The sequence below is a fragment of the Bos indicus x Bos taurus genome, chromosome 3 (genome assembly GCF_003369695.1).
Source record: "Bos indicus x Bos taurus breed Angus x Brahman F1 hybrid chromosome 3, Bos_hybrid_MaternalHap_v2.0, whole genome shotgun sequence".
NCBI classification, from domain to species: Eukaryota; Metazoa; Chordata; class Mammalia; order Artiodactyla; family Bovidae; genus Bos; species Bos indicus x Bos taurus.
In genome coordinates, this window is record NC_040078.1 from 41,614,684 (window position 1) to 41,635,836 (window position 21,153).

A 21,153-nucleotide genomic window follows, 5' to 3' on the forward strand; every position below is an offset into this window, starting at 1 on the left:
CAACAGCCCAGAAATAAATGGCAGCACAGGATACTTCTATGAATTATCTGAAAAAGGAGATTAAAAGGTAGGTTTGGTATCAGTTGCTTTTCATTACAGACCAAGGACAAGGACTATGACATCTGAATTTCATAAGTTTAAAATTTATAGCCTCTGCATGATTGGTGTTGGAATGACTTTAAGCACCCTGTAGTGATTATCTCTAAAGCTCTTGAAAAAAAAAAAACCTGTGTGTTGGTTGATGGTATGTGATAAGCTATGGCCTGGGAGAGAATAGGAGAGTATATCTGTTCTGCAAATTCCAAGACAGTAGATTCTACAGCAGCTCTGTGTAGAGAGTTCAGCCAGGCTGAGTTTGCTTAAGAATCTGCTTCCTACCAAGTAAAGTGCCTCAGTATACATTTAGGCAAACACACCACTGCAGTTACACCAAGCATTATGCAAAATAGTTCTCTGCTGGTCACCATTCACCTCCTTGTTTCTAACCCCCCTCAGTCCTTCTCTCATCCTCCTTTGTTCTAGTCCCTTCAGCCTGAGTCTTTAAATACCTTCTTTTATAGACAAAATGCATCTCTCTCTTCTCCTGATCATTTAAGAAATACCTCCTTTTATTTTGATTCCCTGGGAAACATAGAGGAGAAGGCAAAGAAAAGCCGAAGAATTTCAAATCCCAGTTGCAGAAGTTAGTCAGAGCTTAGCTAGAAAGAGGCCCACCAATTTATCTAGTATTTTCACAGGAGAAAGAAACTCAGACGCAAACTGGATAGTCTGTCTATGTAACATCTGTTATGTAGTTTTTTCAGTATCCATATGATTGACCTTTAAGAATAATTATCTAGATGTTCAGCATCATATTAATATGGCCATAACATTGGAATTAACAGCAAGACAATATAGCTATACAGTCTAATAAGGGAGCCACTGTGGCTACTGGAATATGGCTAGTCCAAATTGAGGTATGCCATGAGAGTAAAATGCACAATCAATTTCAAACAGTGTACAAAAAAGGAGGAAAAACAATGTAAAATGTCTCACGAATATTTTTTATATTGATTATACATGTTGTATATATATGTATATATATAATATTTGTATATATCAGGTTAAATAAAATATATTATTAAATTAATTTCACTTATATCCTTTGATTTTTTTTAAACCTGCCCACTAGAAAATTTAAAATTATCCATGTGGCTCTCAATCTATTAAACAGTACCACTCTTGCTTCATACAAAACTCTACTGCATATAAGCTGCACATTCTTAAGCAGGTTAACTAACTTTCTCTTCTGTGAAATGGGAATAACTATTATTCCTGATTCTTGGCATCCTTGATTGTATCCTTCCATTAGCAAGTCAATGCATGTGAGCTGTCCCTTGGAATAGGGTCTAATCTTGAGCAGGCAGCATTCCTCAGCCTCAACAAACCCCAGAGAAAACTCAGTTGAGGGTCAAGCCTCTGATACCCTCAGCAGTTGGAGGAATGAAAAAGAGTCTCTCTGAAAACTGCCTCAAGGCAACCACAATTTCTGATTGTCAATGCAGAATCTACGCTCAAAGCACAGCTCTTCTGAAAAATAACTAGGCAAAAATGAGTTACTTATTTTTGTACTTGATAGAATGTAATTAATATAGCAGACAGGAAATAGCCAATATATCCCATAGTTGGATATAGACTAATATTTAAGCAAGACATAAGAAAGATAGATAATACTACTAGACAATGCATATTAAATGTCCAGTGAATAGTACAGAAAATCCTTCAGAAGAGGCTGAAACCATGTCTCAGTCTCAGATGCTCAGATCAGATCAGATCAGTCGCTCAGTCATGTCCGACTCTTTGCGACCCCATGAATCACAGCACACCAGGCCTCCCTGTCCATCACCAACTCCCAGAGTTCACTCAGACTCACGTCCATCGAGTCAGTGATGCCATCCAGCCATCTCATCCTCTGTTGTCCCCTTCTCCTCCTGCCCCCAATCCCTCCCAGCATCAGAGTCTTTTCCAATGAGTCAACTCTTCACATGAGGTGGTCAAAGTACTGGAGTTTCAGCTTTAGCATCATTCCTTCCAAAGAAATCCCAGGGCTGATCTCCTTCAGAATGGACTGGTTGGATCTCCTTGCAGTCCAAGGGACTCTCAAGAGTCTTCTCCAACACCACAGTTCAAAAGCATCAATTCTTTGGTGCTCAGCTTTCTTCACAGTCCAACTCTCACATCCATATGACCACAGGAAAACCATAGCCTTGACTAGACGGACCTTTGTTGGCAAAGTAATGTCTCTGCTTTTGAATATGCTATCTAGGTTGGTCATAACTTTCCTTCCAAGGAGTAAGTGTCTTTTAATTTCATGGCTGCAGTCACCATCTGCAGTGATTTTGGAGCCCAGAAAAATAAAGTCTGACGCTGTCTCCACTGTTTCCCCATCTATTTCCCATGAAGTGGTGGGACCAGAAGCCATGATCTTCATTTTCTGAATGTTGAGCGTTAAGCCAACTTTTTCACTCTCCACTTTCACTTTCATCAAGAAGCTTTTGAGTTTCTCTTCACTTTCTGTCATAAGGGTGGTGTCATCTGCATATCTGAGGTTATTGATATTTCTCCTGGCAATCTTGATTCCAGTTTGTGTTTCTTCCAGTCCAGCGTTTCTCATGTTGTACTCTGCGTATAAGTTAAATAAACAGGGTGACAATATACAGCCTTGACGAACTCCTTTTCCTATTTGGAACCAGTCTGTTGTTCCATGTCTAGTTCTAACTGTTGCTTCCTGACCTGCATACAAATTTCTCAAGAGGCAGGTCAGGTGGTCTGGTATTCCCATCTCTTGAAGAATTTTCCACAGTTTATTGTGATCCACACAGTCAAAGGCTTTGGCATGGTCAATAAAGCAGAAATAAATGTTTTTCTGGAACTCTTTTGCTTTTTCTATGATCCAGCGGATGTTGGCAATTTGATCTCTGGTTCCTCTGCCTTTTCTAAAACCAGCTTGAACATCAGGAAGTTCACGGTTCACATATTGCTGAAGCCTGGGCCACTGCTGAGTTTTCCAAATTTGTTGGCATATTGAGCGCAGCACTTTCACAGCATCATCTTTCAGGATTTGGAATAGCTCAACTGGAATTCCATCACCTCCACTAGCTTTGTTCGTAGTGATGCTTTCTAAGGCCCACTTGACTTCACATTCCAGGATGTCTGGCTCTAGGTCAGTGATCACACCATTGTGATTAACTGGGTCGTGAAGATCTTTTTTGTACAGTTCTTCTGTGTATTCTTGCCATCTCTTCTTAATATCTTCTGCTTCTGTTAGGTCCATACCATTTCTGTCCTTTATCGAGCTCATCTTTGCATGAAATGTTCCTTTGGTATCTCTGACTTTCTTGAAGAGATCCCTAGTCTTTCCCATTCTGTTGTTTTCCTCTATTTCTTTGCATTGATCGCTGAAGAAGGCTTTCTTATCTCTTCTTGCTATTCTTTGGAACTCTGCATTCAGATGTTTATATCTTTCCTTTTCTCCTTTGCTTTTCATTTCTCTTCTTTTCATAGCTATTTGTAAGGCCTCCCCAGACAGCTATTTTGCTTTTTTGCATTTCTTTTCCATGGGAATGGTCTTGATCCCTGTCTCCTGTACAATGTCATGAACCTCATTCCATAGTTCATCAGGCACTCTATCAGATGCTCAGTTGTGTCCAAGTCTTTGAGACCCCCAAGGACTATAGCCTGCCACAGTCCTCTGTCCATGGGATTTTCCTGGCAAGAATACTGGAGTGGATTGCTATTTCCTCCTCCAGAGGACATTCCTGACCGAGGGACTGAACCCATGTCTCCCATGTCCCTTGCATTGTAGGTGGATTCTTTACCACTAAGCCACCAGGGAAACCATAAAGTGAAACTGAAACTCTCTCAGTCATGTCCGACTCTTTGCCAACCCATGGACTAGACAGTCCGTAGAATTTTCCAGGCAAGAATACTAGTGTGTGCAGCCATTTCCTTCTCCAAAGGATCTTCCCAACCCAGGGATCGAACCCAGGTCTCCTGCATTGCAAGTGGATTCTTTACAGCTTAGCCACCAGGGAATCCCAAGGGGAAACCATAAGGGCTGAATAATTGAAGGTTTATTAGGGAGGTATTTCAAATAGAACAAAATGAGTAAAATATACAAAGGTGTGAATCTAGGTGGGCATGCTTTCAGGACACACCAAGACCAATTTGGATGGAAAAAAGTTTCTTATAGGAAGATACAGGGGGTAAAACTAGAAACATAAATAGGAGGCAGACTGCAATAGAACAGAAACATCATTTTGAGATAAGCTTCTAGGGAGGCAGGTGATAAGTGCATAAAAGTAATCTGGGAAGATCAATATTGCCAGAGTAATTTGGCCTCTGCCAAAATACTATCTTTAACTCCTCTGAGACTCTATATCCTTTGCGAAACAATGTTGGTCTAATTACTTTTACCCTATGTTCTCAGGTGATACCTTTCCAGCTTTATTAATAATTGACCCTTCAATACATAGGAAGCTCTCTGGGAGAGAATTTTGCTTCAGAAGATTACACATGAACTATAATCATAAAATATATATATATACTACTAATTACCATTTGTGTTGAAAAAGACAAACTAACAGATCTTATGCAGAAAGACTGGTGATATGTGACTAAGTATTTAGCAGATACTTCTAAAGTTGCATTAAAATGTCCAAATATGACAGAAAGCATTAGGGAGTGGTGTAGGATAAACAATCAATAATATACAGTCAAAATCAATAATATGGAACCAAAAGAAAAAGGTGGAGTCTCCTTCTGTCCATTGAAAAGGAAGTTGTAAGTGAATGAACATGTGCTGCCTACTTGAATTGTTCAATCTCGTTTTTAACTTAGAGAAAAACTATTTGAGAGAAAACTATTTAGAGAAAAACTGTAAAAATAAAAAGATACTTTGCCTAAAATTATGCAAATTCATGCTCTCTTTAACTCTCTGTGTGTTTTGTATGTTTGCTGTTGGTTTCCTCAGACTCAGATTAGTCCCAAAGAAGGGTGGCAGGTATATAGCTCAGCACAGGATCCTGATGGACGATGCATTTGCACAGTGGTTGCTCCAGAACAAAACCTGTGTTCCCGGGATGCCAAAAGCAGGCAGCTTCGCCAGCTGCTGGAAAAGGTAGGTGTCCTCTATCCCCTGTGAATATTCTTACTGAAATCTACCATTCTTTGTAAAGGAAATATGGGAAAGCAGGTTAGCGTAAGGAGGAGTCTTTCAATTTTTCCCCCTTCTCAAATAAATGTTTTACCCCCTTGAAAGCAGTACCTCAAGATTCCTGCTCTACTGTTCTATTTATGACTCTTACTGTTTCCAATCTTGCTCTAAGACTAATTTCCATCATATTTCTCAATATCCAATTGATCTCCCCTTAAGAAAAAAAAACAGTACAAAGCCTTATTCCTTTGTCAGAAATTTAGCCTCAGCTGTCAAGATCACACTAAACTCATTGAGCTCATACTTTTGGATCTCATTAACAACCTTGCAAGGAAGTAAAAATAATGGCATACAATATGCAAGCTATCTGGACAGATAATGAATAATTCTAAGTATTTATCATCATCCTCTAAGTCATTCCTTTGAACATTAAGTTCTTCAATTTCATTCAAGAGCATTCTCTCCATATAATTTACTTAAGCTGGATCCATAACAATCAAATGCAGAATGCCCTTGATTTATTCTCTTTCACAGATGAAAGTCATCTCATGAAAGGTTATTTATGTTTAGTTTAGAGACAAAAGAAAAAAAACAATGAATGGTTCTTTCAATTTTTCTCATTCAGACTTTCACTGTGTCAGTCCCTGAATATAGTTGGACAGCCGGAGTGGCCAGACTCATGGAAGGATGACAACATATTTGAACTTTAAATACCCTTGGGGATAATAAGATAAATTAGGTAGTATGTGTTTTCAGAGGATATCATGCTCAACAATTCACTCTGTGTAATATCATTTCCATGATCATCTACACAATTATGGCACAAAATAGGAAGCTTTAACAGAAAATAGAGAAACTAGAAAAATGAAAGCATTGAATCTGTTAATACAGACATTCCTATTTTATGGAATTTAAGCTGCAGTAACTCTCTTCCACTGCCACATAAATAAAATAACTTTCCTCAGTGTACATTATTTGAAAGTGTTTTGATGCCCTAAGATTTTAAGATTTTTTTTCATATTTTCATACAGAGATTAGTCTTTCTGATGCCCTTATCCTCAGAGTTATCATCATCTATTTGCTCTCTTTTCTTAAGACTCTTTTTAAACAAGATCCAGTCTTCCCTGTTCTTTCAAAATCTGTCTCCCAGACAAGAGCAAATTTAATTGTCATTCAAGTTAATGACTCCAGCTATCACCTGTTAGAAATCATGACATATGAACTATGGTTATTCTTGTGTATTGTTTTCCAATCTAGATTTTCTTTATATCTCTGAAAAAAATTGAAACATGCAGTTTAGTATTGTTTGGTTACTAACGAAATTAATTAGGCTGGTAAAAAGATTTAATCTTTTAAGTCCAATTTTGCTTTTCTATTAGTTTGTATTTCTTCTCAGATTACTTTCTACTCCAATCTTCTTTTCTACACACAAAAAATATCTTCTTTCTACAAGTTTGATGAGAAACATTTTCTTAGACATGACTGTCTTATTTGTATTACTATTTTAAGTATATTATTGCATGCTATGCTAAGTCACTTCAGTCGTGTCTGACTCTGTGTGACCCCATAGACGGCAGCCCACCAGGCTCCCCCGTCCCTGGGATTCTCCAGGCAAGAACACTGGAACGGGCTGCCATTTCCTTCTCCAATGTATGAAAGTGAAAAGTGAAAGTGAAGTCGCTCAGTGGTGACCGACTCCCAGCGACCCCATGGACTGCAGCCCACCAGGCTCCTCCGTCCATGGGATTTTCCAGGCAAGAGTCACTGGAGTGGGGTGCATTGCCTTCTCCAATATTATTGCATACACACATCTAAAAATAGACATTGGCTCAAAAATCAGTTGAAAAATTAAAATAAACTGGGAAAGTCAGGAAGTAGATAATACTCTCTACATGTCCAGAGTGAAATGTATTCCAGAGCTATAATAAAACCTAAAATTTGTGAAGGACGAATGAGGCAAGAAGAGTACAACTAAAGGTAACCGATTGAAAGCAATCACTGAAATTTATATGACCACACCATTCAATAAGCAATTTGTTTAGCTTTAAAGAAATTCTAGAAAATTACATCTTTAAAAATTCAATACCTAAATGACAAAAGACAAAATTTATTAACAGTATCTTCAGTTCAGTTCAGTCACGCAGTCGTGTCCGACTCTTTGCGACCCCATGAATCGCAGCATGCCAGGCCTCCCTCTCCATCACCAACTCCCGGAGTTCACTCAGATTCAGCCAGTCCCTTGCTGACTTCTCTGAAAACGTGATATGGTCAGTGGCTCAGTCACTTCTTTGTGACACTTTGCGATCCCAAGGACTATAGCCTACCAGGCTCCTCTGTCCATGGGATTCTACAGGCAAGAATACTACAGTGTTGCCATTTCTTTCTCCAGGGGATCTTCCCATCCCAGGGATGAAAACTGGGTCTCCCGCATTGCAGGCAAATTCTTTACTATCTGAGCCACCAGGGAAGCCCCTATTGACTTCATAGCTTTACAAATATCCAAGGTACCAGACAGCAAATAGAAGCCTGACCATTAAGTAGCCCATTTCACTATTAACCAAAGGATTGATTTAATCATATAAGGGAATACTCATAATAAGAATAATATTAATAACAATAGTTCCCATCTATTATATTTGTATCTGCTCCATTCCAATTTCATAGCAGGCAGATGTCCTTCGAAGTTTACCTAAAAGGAAAATGGTGCTCTTTGAGGCTAAAAACCTTATCATTGCCACTCAATCAGTAGACTGTGAATCCATACCAGATCAATTTTGCATTTTCTAACACCATGCCAGCGTCATTCAAAATGCCACTTATGGTACCCACAATTATTTAATACAAGCTCTGTAAAATATTTTAAACAAGTACATTTATACTTCTAAATATTAGAAAGATTACAATTGGTTTTACAATACATCAGGCCTTAGTGTGTCCCAGCTAAAATCTTTTACCTAAAAAAAGTTTGTCTGTCAGCTATTTAGCTTCTCTGTACATACCTCCATTGTCTAGGTCAATATTGCCTAAAATGTGATTTTTGGAAGAGGAAGCTGGTGACATCCTTCCAATAAAATAATTTTAAACAACAGTACATGATACATCACTCTTGAAGATTTCCATCACAGAGTTTAATATTAAAGGATCCGTGGAGACCTACAGTAATGAAATACCTGTTTAGTTGTGTTAACCCCAATGCTATCCAAGCATACTGAACTGTAGGGCTTTATTATTAATTTTTTAAGTAGCCTCTGCATTAATCATGGCCTCTCTGGTGGCTCAGACAGTAAAAAAATCTGCCTGCAAAGCGGAAGACCCAGCTTTGATTCCTGGATCAGGAAAATCCCCTGGAGAAGGGAATGGCAACCATTCCAGTATTCTTGCCTGGAGAATTCCATGTACAGAGGGGCCTGGCCAGCTACGGTCCATGGGGTCTGCAAAGAGTTGGACGCTAATTATAAATGGGGGTGAAAATCTAAGTTAATTTGTGTTTAAGTTTAGAAAGGACTCAGATATTTCCTTTATCCTAATTAACAGGATAAATAAAGAATTAAAAAAAAAAAAAAAACTATGAATGAAGGGGGACAATAAGCTTGCCACACCGTGGAGAGAGACATGAGTAGGCAGCTGAATGGAAGAACATCAGTGATAAGCAGACTAACAAAGGAGGAAGTCTCCTTCCCACAAGTGTAATGCTGGTGGGGGTCCAGTCTCTAGTCTCAGCAAGAAACTGATTCTCAGTGGGTCTCCATGACCAGTGGGAAAGTAAATGGTCTGAGGTACAGCCATCAGGAAGAGCAAAAGGCAGCCCAGAACCATCCTTCCCAACTAGACTATTCCATCTCTAGTCACATCCCAAAGGTAGTTCTTATAATTATATATGATTATTCAATATTGAAGGTCACAATTAAGTCTCAGCAAAAATTCTCTCAGTACATTTTCCCATAACACAAATAAAGTTGAAAATTAACTTCATAGGGTAACTTAGAGGCAAAATAAAAGAGAGGGTGTTTTAACTATCCATAATATCTCACTTGTCTATCAATTTCTAACTCTGTGTGCTGTGCTTAGTTACTCAGTCAGGTCCGACTCTTTCCGGCCCCATGGTCTATAGCCCACCAGACTTCTCTGTCCACAGGGATTCTCCAGAAAGGAATACTGGAGTGGGTTGCCGTGCCCTCCTCCAGGGGATCTTCCTTAACTCTGTGGACTCTACCAAAGTACACAGAAATCCTAGGAGAATATTGGCCATGCAAATGATGACTGTCTTCATAGACAAATACCGCATTTAAATGTGTCAAGTGTTTCTTTAACACAAATGGCTTTTCCTCTTTCATGCTTAACCATAAGGGAGCTGAAAATTATTTTGAAAGCACTGCATTTATCTAAGATGCAGTCACCAGGCTTTCAATGTTGCCTCAGTAATTTTGTGCTGAATCAAAGATTTTTTTAAACAAAGCTTTCTGAATGTAGGAATGATAGTAAATTAAGAAATATTTCAGAGCCATGTAATACTATAGCCTAACCAATGACAGGAGAAAGACATATTTCTTAAAATATTAACTTGTTACTTTTTATTGCTACTGAAAGCCAAAGATAATTTTCAGTTCTGTTCAGTCGCTCAGTCATATCCTACTCCTTGTGACACCATGGACAGCAGCATGCCAGGCTTCCCTATCCATTACCAACACCCAGAGTTTACTCAAACTCATGCCCACTGAGTCAGTGATGCCATCCAGCCACCACATGGTCTATGTCTCCTTCTCCTCCTGCCTTCAATCTTTCCCAGCATCAGGGACCTTTCAAATGAGTCACCTCTTCACATCAGGTGGCCAAAGTATTGGAGTTTCAGCTTCAACATCAGTCCTTCCAATGAACACCCAGGACTGATCTCCTTTAGGATGGACTGGTTGGATCTCCTTGCAGTCCAAAGGACTCTCAAAAGTCTTCTCCAACACCACAGTTCAAAAGCATCAATTCTTCAGTGCTCAGCTTTCCTTATAGTCCAACTCTCACATCCATACGTGACTACTGGAAAAACCATAGCCTTGACTAAATGGACCTTTGTTAGCAAAGTAATGTCTCTGCTTTTTAATATGCTATCTAGGTTGGTCATAACTTTTCCTCCAAGGAGGAAGCATCTTTTAATTTCATGGCTGCAATCACCATCTGCAGTCATTTTGAAGCCCCCCCAAAATAAAGTCTGCCACTATTTCCACTGTTTCTCCATCTATTTGCCATGAAGTGATGGGACCAGATGCCATGATCTTCGTTTTCTGAATGTTGAGCTTTATACCAACTTTTTCACAGTCCTCTTTCACTTTCATCAAAAAACTCTTTAGTTCCTCTTCACTTTCTGCCATAAGGGTGGTATCATCTGCATATCTGAGATTACTGATATTTTGCCTGGCAATCTTGATTCCAGCTTGTGCTTCTTCCAGCCCAGCGTTTCTCATGATGTACTCTGCATAGAAGTTAAATAGGCAGGGTGACAATATACAGCCTTGATGTACTCCTTTTCCTATTTGGAACCAGTCTGTTCTTCCATGTCCAGTTCTAACTGTTGCTTCCTGACCTGCATACAGGTTTCTCAAAAGGAAGGTCAGGTGGTCTGGTATTCCCATCTCTTGAAGAATTTTCCACAGTTTGTGGTGATCCACACAAAGGCTTTGGCATAATCAATAAAGCAGACATAGATGTTTTTATGGAACTCTCTTGCTTTTTCGATGATCCAGTGGATGTTGGCAATTTGATCTATGGTTCCTCTGCCTTTTTAAAACCAGCTTGAACATCTGGAAGTTCATGGTTCACTTATTGCTGAAGCCTGACTTGGAGAATTTTGAGCATTATTTTATTAGTGTAGGAGATGAGTGCAACTGTGCGGTAGTTTGAGCATTCTTTGGCATTGCCTTTGGAATTGGAATGAAATCTGACCTTTTCCAGTTCTGTGGCCACTGCTAAGTTTTCCAAATTTGCTGGCATATTGAGGGCAGCACTTTCACAGCATCAAATTTTAGGATTTGAAAGAGCTCAAATGGAATTCCATCACCTCCACTAGCTTTGTTCGTAGTGATTCTTCCTAAGGCTCACTTGACTTTATATTCCAGGATGTCTGGTTATAGGTGAGTGATCACATCATCATGATTATCTGGGTCGTGAAGATCTGTTTTGTACAGTTCTTCTGTGTATTCTTGCCACTTCTTCTTAATATCTTCTGCTTCTCTTAGTTTCACAGCATTTCTGTCCTTCATTGAGCCCATCTTAGCATGAAATGTTCCCTTGGTATCTCTAGTTTTCTTGAAGAGATCTCTAGTCTTTCCCATTCAATTGTTTTCCTCTATTTCTTTGCACTGATCACTGAGGAAGGCTTTCTTATCTCTTCTTGCTATTCTTTGGAACTCTGCATTTAGATGTTTATTTATTTCCTTTTCTCCTTTGCGTTTTACTTCTCTTTCACAGCTATTTGTAAGGCCTCCTCAGACAGCCATTTTGCTTTTTTGCATTTCTTTTCCATGGGGATGGTCTTGCTCCCTGTCTCTTGTACGATGTCATGAACCTCTGTCCATAGTTCACCAGGCACTCTGTCTATCAGATCTAGTCCCTTAAATCTATATCTCACTTCTACTGTACAATCATTAGGGTTTTGATTTAGGGCATACCTAAATTTTCTAGTGGTTTTCCCGACTTTCTCCAATTTAAGTCTGAATTTGGCAATAAGGAGTTCATGATCTGAGCCACAGTCAGCTCCCGGTCTTGTTTTTGCTGACTGTATAGAGTTTCTCCATCTTCAGCTGCAAAGAATATAATCAATCTGATTTTGGTGTTGACCATCTGGTGATGTCCATGTGTACAGTGTTCTCTTGTGTTGTTGGAAGAGGGTGTTTGCTATGACCAGTGTGTTCTCTTGGCAAAACTCTATTAGTCTTTGCCCTGCTTCATTGTGTATTCCAAGGCCAAATTTGCCTGTTACTCCAGGTGTTTCTTGACTTCCTACTTTTGCATTCCAGTCCCCTATAATGAAAAGGACATCTTTTTTGGGTGTTGGTTCTAGAAGGTCTTATAGGTCTTCATAGAACTATTCAATTTCAGCTTCTTCAGCATTACTGGTTGGGGCATAGACTTGGATTACCATGATATTGAATGGTTTGCCTTGGAAATGAACAGAGATCATTCTGTCATTTTTGAGATTGCATCCAAGTACTGCATTTCAGACTCTTTTGTTGACTATGATGGCTACTCCATTTCTTCTAAGAGATTCTTACTCATAGTAGTAGACATAATGGTCGTCTGAGTTAAATTCACACATTCCAGTCCATTTTAGTTCTCTGATTCCTAAAACGTCAACGTTCACTCTTATCATCTCCTGTTTGACCACTTCGAATTTGTTCTGATTCATGGACCTAAATTCCATGTTCCTATGCAATATTGCTCTTTACAGCATCAGACCTTGCTTCCATCACCAGTCACATCCACAACTGGGTGTTGTTCTTGCTTTGGCTCCCTCTCTTCATTCTCTGGAGTTATTTCTCCTCTGATCTCCAGTAGCATATTGTGCACCTAACGACCTAGGGAGTTCATCTTTCAGTGTCTTATCTTTTTTGCCTTTTCATAATGTTCATGGGGTTCTCAAGGCAAAAATACTGAAGTGGTTTGCCATTCCTTTGTCTAGTGCACTACATTTTGTCAGAACTCTCCACCATGACCCATCTGTCTTGGGTGGCCCTACATGGCATGGCTCACAGTTTCATGGAGTTAGACAAGTCTGTGGTAATTTTACCCAATAGATAAAAATAAGATAATTTTACCCAGTAGATATTTATTGAGCAATTATTCCATCCCGGGTTCTGTGTAAGGTCTTGGGAGTAAAAGGTATGAATAAGACACAGCATCTAACCTCAGGGAATTTACAGAAGGACAGCCACTTTTGTGCTTCCCATTCACACACAATTCACAATTAGGTTAATATAAGTGAGATTGTAGTATGTCTTGAAAGACAAGATTTGTAAAGGACAGGACTATCCATTAAGACAGCTGAAAGAGAAACAGAAAAATATGACCTCTGGGGAAAAAATAGTGGAGGAACTGAGGCAAGCCAAAGCAGAAGAATTCACTATCTTTTCTGAATAGTCTAGATCTGAGGGATGTATTGACAATGGGCTCTTTAAAAGTAGCTGGTCCACTAAGCTCTGTGACTTTACCTGATGATAGAAATTTTTCTTTGAACAAATCATCCCTTTCTTATTTGTAATTCACAAGTTTTACAATGAAAATAAGTTTTTATGTGTTATATAAATAATACATGTTTATTTTAAAACATATGGAATAACAGATTAAAATATATTAAATGAAGCAAGTGAAAGTCACTCAGCTGAGTTGGACTCTGTGACCACATGAACTATACAGTCCATGGAATTCTCCTGGCCAGAATACTGGAGTGGGTAGCTGTTCCCTTCTCCAGGGGATCTTCCCAACCCAGGGATCGAACCCAGGGTGTCCCGAATTGCAGGCAGATTCTTAACCAGATGAGCTACCAGGGAAGCCCAAATGAAGCAAAACCCACCTGGAATCTCACCATTTTTGACCATGCTTTCATATATTCATTTATGTATGCAGATGGATTTCTATATAATAATTACCAGGGACATCTTTCTGCAATATTTATTTTGTTACTTCTCTTCTCACCCATATCTCACCACCCACCAGGAAAATAATATCAACCACTTAATATGTACTCTTATAATCCTTCCATATCTTGATGCACATCATTTAAAATTTTTCATTTTGTATTGGGGAATAGCAAATTTATAATGTTGTGACAGTTAAAGGTGAACAGCAAAGGGATTTCCAGGTCTCTTCAACAGTACCCTCTCCAAGTTAGGAGGTGTCCCAGCCCTACTACCATTCATCTTGCTCAATTCAGCCTCACCCCTGGGAGTACAGCACATGCAGCCTGAAGTGACTGTACTGGAATAAATGCATTCTAGATCTGTTGGACACTTCACTACCCCCAAAATTGCTCTGCATCCCAGACTTTGAGGATGTCAGATTTAGTACTGATAGAAACAACTTATCTTAACATTTAACAGATTGAGCCATCATAAGCTTACTAAGCCCTGGAATGAATATTCTTTTTTTTTTTAATTTATTATTATGATATATCAAATTCTTATTTATATTTAGTCATTTCTAATGCTAGAATGTTCATTTTATTATTTCCTGCCTAGCAGTAATTTTCTTTTGCTACATTATTGGAATGTTTCGTATGAAGAATTGCCTTCTGAAAGTATGTCCTGTGGAAATGTAATTATGGATTTGGCACTGACAGTTTTATTAGTGGAAAAAACTGATTTTTTTTTTTGCATATACCTCAGTAGTATAGACAATAATGTACAGCCAGTGTTCTTGTTTAACAGGTTCAGAATATGTCCCAATCTATTGAAGTCTTAAACTTGAGAACTCAAAGAGATTTCCAATACGTCCTAAAAATGGAAACACAAATGAAAGGGCTGAAAGCCAAGTTTCGGCAGATTGAAGATGACCGGAAGACACTAATGACCAAGCATTTTCAAGTAGGTGTGACTTCAGCTGTCTTATTAATACAAATAAGACACTGAGTACAACGGACAGCCACCATGACACTCAGCTAGAAATAACTGTTCATCGGCCCATATGCATAAGGTTCAGGACTCAATGGGGACATCAATCATCTCTCCACTGAAACTGACCATTAGCTGGTTGGAATGCATAGAAAACTTGCTCTAAAAACAGCCTCACCCTCCTTGAGCTAGATGGATATTGTGGATAGATTTAAAGGCATTTCAATGTGTATGCCAATGGGAAATATAGGAAAATCAATAACTAAATTTGTCAAAGACTTTATGATGATTTTATGCCTTGCTAATATGAGGAGAAATATAGAGACTATAAATTATTAAAAGAAGCAATAATACCACCATTATTAACCGCACATAGAAGAGGGTTGGTTTCACTATTTACAAATAAAGTTTTTTTTTTTTCATGTTTTAAGCCATTATTGAGTATCTAGAAACACTGAAAATGGAGAAATGGTGCTTTTGAGCACACTATGTGACACTGTCGTAGACTGAAATAAAATCTGACCATGATAATGCCATTTGATCTTCTATGAAAAAGACACAGTCTGCCTGACAAAGGCACAGGACATAGTTTATAAAACAGACTAAGATTTTACAAACATAATAGCCTCTGCTTTCCCTGCCAACTAGGAAGTAAGATTCATTGCTAAGGCTGAGGGAATGGTCCTGAATTCAAGTTCTTGGTCAAACATCAGAAGTTATTTTCACACATAACTGTGATTGGCAGGGAGATAGGGTCACAAAATAGGATCTCTGGATGACACAGTTTAATATGGCAGAAATTATCATTGTTTTGTCATTTCCTTCATTGCTGCTCAGGAGCCTGAATAGAGAGCCAGTTTTAAAGTTTTATCAGAAAGATACAAAAGAAGGACAAGAGGGTAAGGAAGTTCAGGGTACTGATGAGAGAGGGGACTAACGTGATGAATCTTGAGGTTAAAGAGAGAAGCAAGCAAAGCCAGAAGGTTAAGAAACTATAACAAATCAGAGCAAGGCCTAGAAAATAAAAATAAATTGAAAGATTACTGTGAATGAGACAATAAGCAAACTTAGAAGGATAGAGAATTTATGGAGAAATGGTAAACACAGAAGGATATAAGGTTGACAAGCAAACAAATTAATTTTAACCAATATTTATTGAGCACATAGTGTGCACAAAACAGTGTTGGGCCCTCTGCTGGGTATATAACACATAAACTCTCTTCTGTGAAAGAGACATAACAAACTGGTCACACTGACAGTAAAAAGAGGCATAAACATTACTTGACAGCACAAAGGGAGAAGTGATTAATTTTGTTTAGACAACTTCACGGGAAGGGTTATCAAAAATCTTTTCAGGGAAAGATTTACCAATAATCAAGAAAATGGTTTTGGACTAGTGCTCACTTTCTTCCCCAGAAAATATTAAATCACACAGGAGAGCAAGAAAACCAAAAGATTTTCTATGTCAATTTTCAATATTCAAGATTAGGGTATACAGCAATACAGTGAGCCTGATGCTGCAGCCATCAACCAAGTAAGAAATGACAAGCCGGCACTTACAGCGCCTAGGGAGCATTCCCAGAAAGGAAGAGGGACAGAAGGAGAGGAGCTCGGAGTTTCTGGCTCAAAGTGAAAATCATTCAAAGTTAGATGGACAACATAGAACTCATGCCAAAGAACTGCTTGCAGGACCAGGGCTGGCAGAGTTGGTGACACATGATGATGTATGTGCATCTATGGGAACTTTAGGGAGAAGATAGGAGACAAAGAAACAAAAAGATACAAGGCTGGGAGAAAAAATAAAAGAGAGAGAAAACTGCCTATTCTGTAAGTGTGTCTAGCAGCAGACAAGTTGCCGATAAGAAAACTTAATTTTCAGGCGGCATCATAGGACATAATGATTTTGATTTTCCTAGTTCATGTAATCCATGTATATACTGAACTTGTATGTCAAAATTCATGCAGCAATAATGATAATAGCATCATTTTTTCTGAAGAATTACATGTATTCAACATATAGTTTCAATAACTTTAAATATATTATATATTAACTACTTTAATCCTCACAAAAATCCTGTAAGGTAGACACTATGCTTATTCCCATGATTCAGATGAAGAAACTCATGTACAAAGAAATCATGCAACTCATCTAGGATCGTATATCTAATATGTATCAGAACTACAAAGTCCAACTCCTAAGTTAAACCTCTTTAAACCAGTGCTACATTGCCTCTCCAACTAAACCATAGTTCTCTGAATTAAATATAATAATAATAATTAAATGCTCAATATATACTTGCTGAATGTGTTTATTCACCAAGTCCTACCACGAGTCAGATTTTGCTCTAGCTGCTGAGCTGCCATATTTGAGAAGAAGAAATGGCACATTCCAAAAGTAAGTTTACCATTTAATACGTTTACCTTGGAAGAAAATCCTCCTCTAGCACACCATCTTCAACTTGCCAAAAAATCTAAGTATGTTGTATCTTCCATATCCTTTATGATTAAAAAAAAAAAGTCTCAGATATCATACTTGAGACTGTTTTCTTCTATGAAGAGATCTTGGTTGGGTAAGACAGTCTAGCTATACTCTTTGCTATAAGAGCAATGTAGTAGAATGTGGAATTCAAGAAAGGATTATTAAGCACACAGATCTGTGTTACTCTACTTTCATATTTTAAGTATTTGATACATACATTAGTTAGACTTTCCATTGCTCTCTGACAATTGCCCTGAGTTAGAACTGACTGCCAATAATTGAATTATAAATTTTTGAAAAGATTCCAAAATTTATATACGTATAAACTGGTAACTCAGATGGTAAAGAATCTGCCTGTAGTGCAGGAGATATAGGTTCGATCCCTGGGTCAGAAAGATCCCCTGGAGAAGGGAATAGCAACCCACCCCAGTATTCTTGCCTGGAGAATTCCACGGACAAGAAGACTGATGAGCTACAGTCTATGGGGCCATAAAGAGTCAGACATAGGCGAGTGACTAACACTTTTACCCATATCTATATATAGATTTTAGCTTAGGGGAAATAAAATGCCACCGAAAATGTCATCTGAATTGCTCTCTTTTCAATATACCCATAAGTAGAATGTAAAACTCATCACTGTAACAGTTGTTATAATGTGCAGCAAATGGTACTATCAGCACTCTTCTCATTAAAATTCTAATGAAGCAATTGTGTCTTCCTTTAGGGATAGCACAAAATGCTCAAACTAAGAAGTTTATTTCAAAATGAGACCCTAAAATGAGCAAAGCTCTGCAACTCTGCCTTTTGACTGTGATATTTATTAATGTTTCTCATCATTAAGACCCTCTGCTCCCTCCCACTCAACATGGACATACAGATAAATGCTGAGAATTCCAGTCTTACAGAACACATGGAAATTTCCCCACAAGATACAGAAGCCCATAAATCAGGGTGGCAATGGGAGCTCTTGTTATTTTAACACATTGACAGTAACGACATCTTCTAAACGTAATTGTAAAATGCAATTTTCAGCTCCTTAAATTAGTTAGCATACAGCATGGTTTCTGACAACACCTATGGATTATTCTCAAGTGATCATAGCAGTAACAGCTCTTCCACAAATGAGAAAATTTGTAATAAATTTACAACTGAATCAAACTCATGGAATATTTTTACTGGGTACCACCATCAACTTAAAGGAAAGGAAAAAAAAAGGTGACACGGCCAGAAACTCATTCCTAAAATAAGAATGAGGGAAAAACTGCATTGGCAAAGTATATTTCTTGTTCTCTAGACAAAAATCAGTGTTTCCGTTTCAAAAAACTCTATGCTCATTTATTACATGAATCATAACCACCTTAGTCCTTGAAAGAGTTAATTTACTACACTGGTAAGCAACTCTGCCCTACATAACGAGCTCTAAATTACCTATGCTAAGGCAAATGAAGTCAGAATATAAGTAATAATTCAAAACAGTAAACAGCAACATACATTTCTTTGAGCTTTGCAAAGCTTTGCATGATTTTTTTATACTTGATGAACTTACATTCCTAATGATGCTGTGCTAAGAAGGATATTAAAAAGAGGGAGGAGTAGAAGGGAGGAATGGAACAAGCCTAAAATTGGAAAAACTCTGTTAGTGTAAAGCTCTTCCAGGGTTCAAAATTTTCTATAAATACCCTTATATTATTGATAATTAGTTAATGGGTAAGTAGACTTGGCTAAACAGGGTATTTGACCTATTTATAATAATTCATATTTAGAAGATGGACCATACTGATATTTCCTGAGTAAATAATGCATTGTTCACTTTATAAAAAGTCACCAGAAAGCAATATTTTACATAAACCCCTAACTGCTACCATAGGAAGTTCTGTCATTATGATAAGGATCAGTTCGTTGCATAGAAAATCATCTAACCATTTAAAGAGATGTTCTTGTACTGAATCGTGAGATAAGTGGATTTACTACTAATGATCATGTGGCCACTTACATGCTCCTGAAATACCCAATTTCAATAAAAAAATCAGTAAGGCATTATGAATCTTTTTTAATAATCTTCCTGTAGCATCATGAAGAAGAATGTAGCTGCTTGATCTGGTTAAGTGACTCTCAGAAACAACTGGCTGCTTTTCACAGGAGCTGAAAGAGAAGATGGACGAGCTCCTGCCTTTGATTCCTGTGCTAGAACAGTACAAAACAGATGCCAAGTTAATCACCCAATTCAAGGAGGAAATCCGGAATCTGTCTGCTGTCCTCACGGGAATTCAGGAGGAGATCGGTGCCTATGACTATGAGGAGCTACATCAGAGGGTGCTCAGCTTGGAAACCAGACTTCGTGACTGCATGAAGAAGCTAAGTGAGTAGAGCAATTCCATTTGTCCAGCTTGTGTTTTTAAGTAGTGTCAATGAAAACTGCTCTCTTGCATTTTGCAAATAGTCATGAACTCCTAATTATAGGGAAACTAGTGCCTGCTTTCTAAGTGTAAAGCAAGTGTTCCTTAAAGGCTTAAGCATTCCTGGTCATTCTGATTAATGGCTGCCTGACTTTCAGAGCACCCTGTGACTGTTTGATCACTTGAAATAAAGAGGTCTGACAGACACAGCAATTCTATCAGCTACACTATGAAAATAATAAGTTTTGTTTCAGACAGAGAGGATAGGTGATGATCAATCACTGCTTGGGAAGAGGGAAGCCATTTCAGGTAGTGGAGCAAGTTAGAGACTGGGGAAAAGGATATTGCCCTGGGAACAAATGTGAAACAGCCATGTTAAAGGAAACGACAACCATTCCTCTACCATGCAGAGCTGCCATCACATGATCTGATCCACTCAAGAAATAAAAAGGAGGCACCTACTCAAATGCATATGTGCTCTACAAGGGGCCAAGCATTTGACTTGAGTCATGGACTCGAATTCTTAACTACTAAAATATGTGGTTCAACCTGGTCTGAGTTTACAAACTTTTCTGTTGCATGCATAAGCTAATTACTCAATTGAAGTCATCAGGAGGCTAGTTTGTAACATATGAAATAAATAAGGGTCTACGAATTGAATAAGGAGGGGTTGTAAGTCCATTTAGAAATAATGTTTTAGTTGTTGATGTGATATGATAGGATTTGGAAGGGGGGTGCTCAATAACCATAGAAAGTGTTCTCTCAAGGAAAAGAAAAACTTTTCTAGAATATGAAATAAACTGGGAAGAGGACTGAAGAATTTGAAAACAAGAATTTCTAGTAAAAAAACATTCAGAGAATAAATATAAATACTTAAAATTTGGATGACTTACAAGAACATTTTAAAGACTACTTCTTTTACAGATGCAATCCAAATGATAAAAACAGCTGAATTGCAAAATGTTGCATTCAGTAATCACAATCTCAAAATAAAGTGGGGAATAACCACATGGGAGGCCCTACAGCAGTCATCTCAGGATTTCCAAGAGAATCCAAAAAAATTAATCAGAAGGCAGTAACATAAACCCCCAAGGGTAAACACATGTGCAATAACCCTCAGTTCCTATTTCTCATCATGCAAAGTCCATACTTTTTCACCTAAAGTCATGACTTGAGTAGATTCCACTACTTGCTCTTCTCCACCCACTGTCCACATTATTGCCAAAGAGACTTTTTAAAATATAAATCTGAAATGATTTTCCTCTATTTAAAATCTCCTATGCTTCCCTTATGCCCTAGGATACAGTTGCTCCTAGGGCATGAGGCTTAGGATGCCCTTCATGTGTGGTCCTCCCTACATCCTCATTGCTCCTGCTGCTGCTAAGTCACTTCAGTAATGTCCAACTCTTTGTGACCCCATGGACTGCAGCCCACCAGACTCCTCTGTCTATGTGATTCTCCAGGCAAGAATACTGGAGTGGGCTGCCATTT

At 38.3% G+C, this 21,153-nt stretch overlaps 1 protein-coding gene across 3 annotated transcripts in view; it reads left to right on the forward strand.

Moving 5' to 3' along the window:
• OLFM3 (olfactomedin 3) overlaps positions 1-21,153 on the forward strand; it is a 224,304-nt gene that overhangs the window by 173,846 nt on the left and 29,305 nt on the right. For 2 of the 3 annotated variants that reach the window (XM_027536369.1, XM_027536367.1), the window contains exons 2-4: positions 5,012-5,158; positions 14,605-14,760; positions 19,406-19,625. In XM_027536369.1, coding sequence (XP_027392170.1) covers positions 5,012-5,158; positions 14,605-14,760; positions 19,406-19,625 — 523 coding nt within the window. The remainder of the gene's footprint in view (positions 1-5,011; positions 5,159-14,604; positions 14,761-19,405; positions 19,626-21,153) is intronic. The other variant, XM_027536370.1, reaches the window with a different exon arrangement.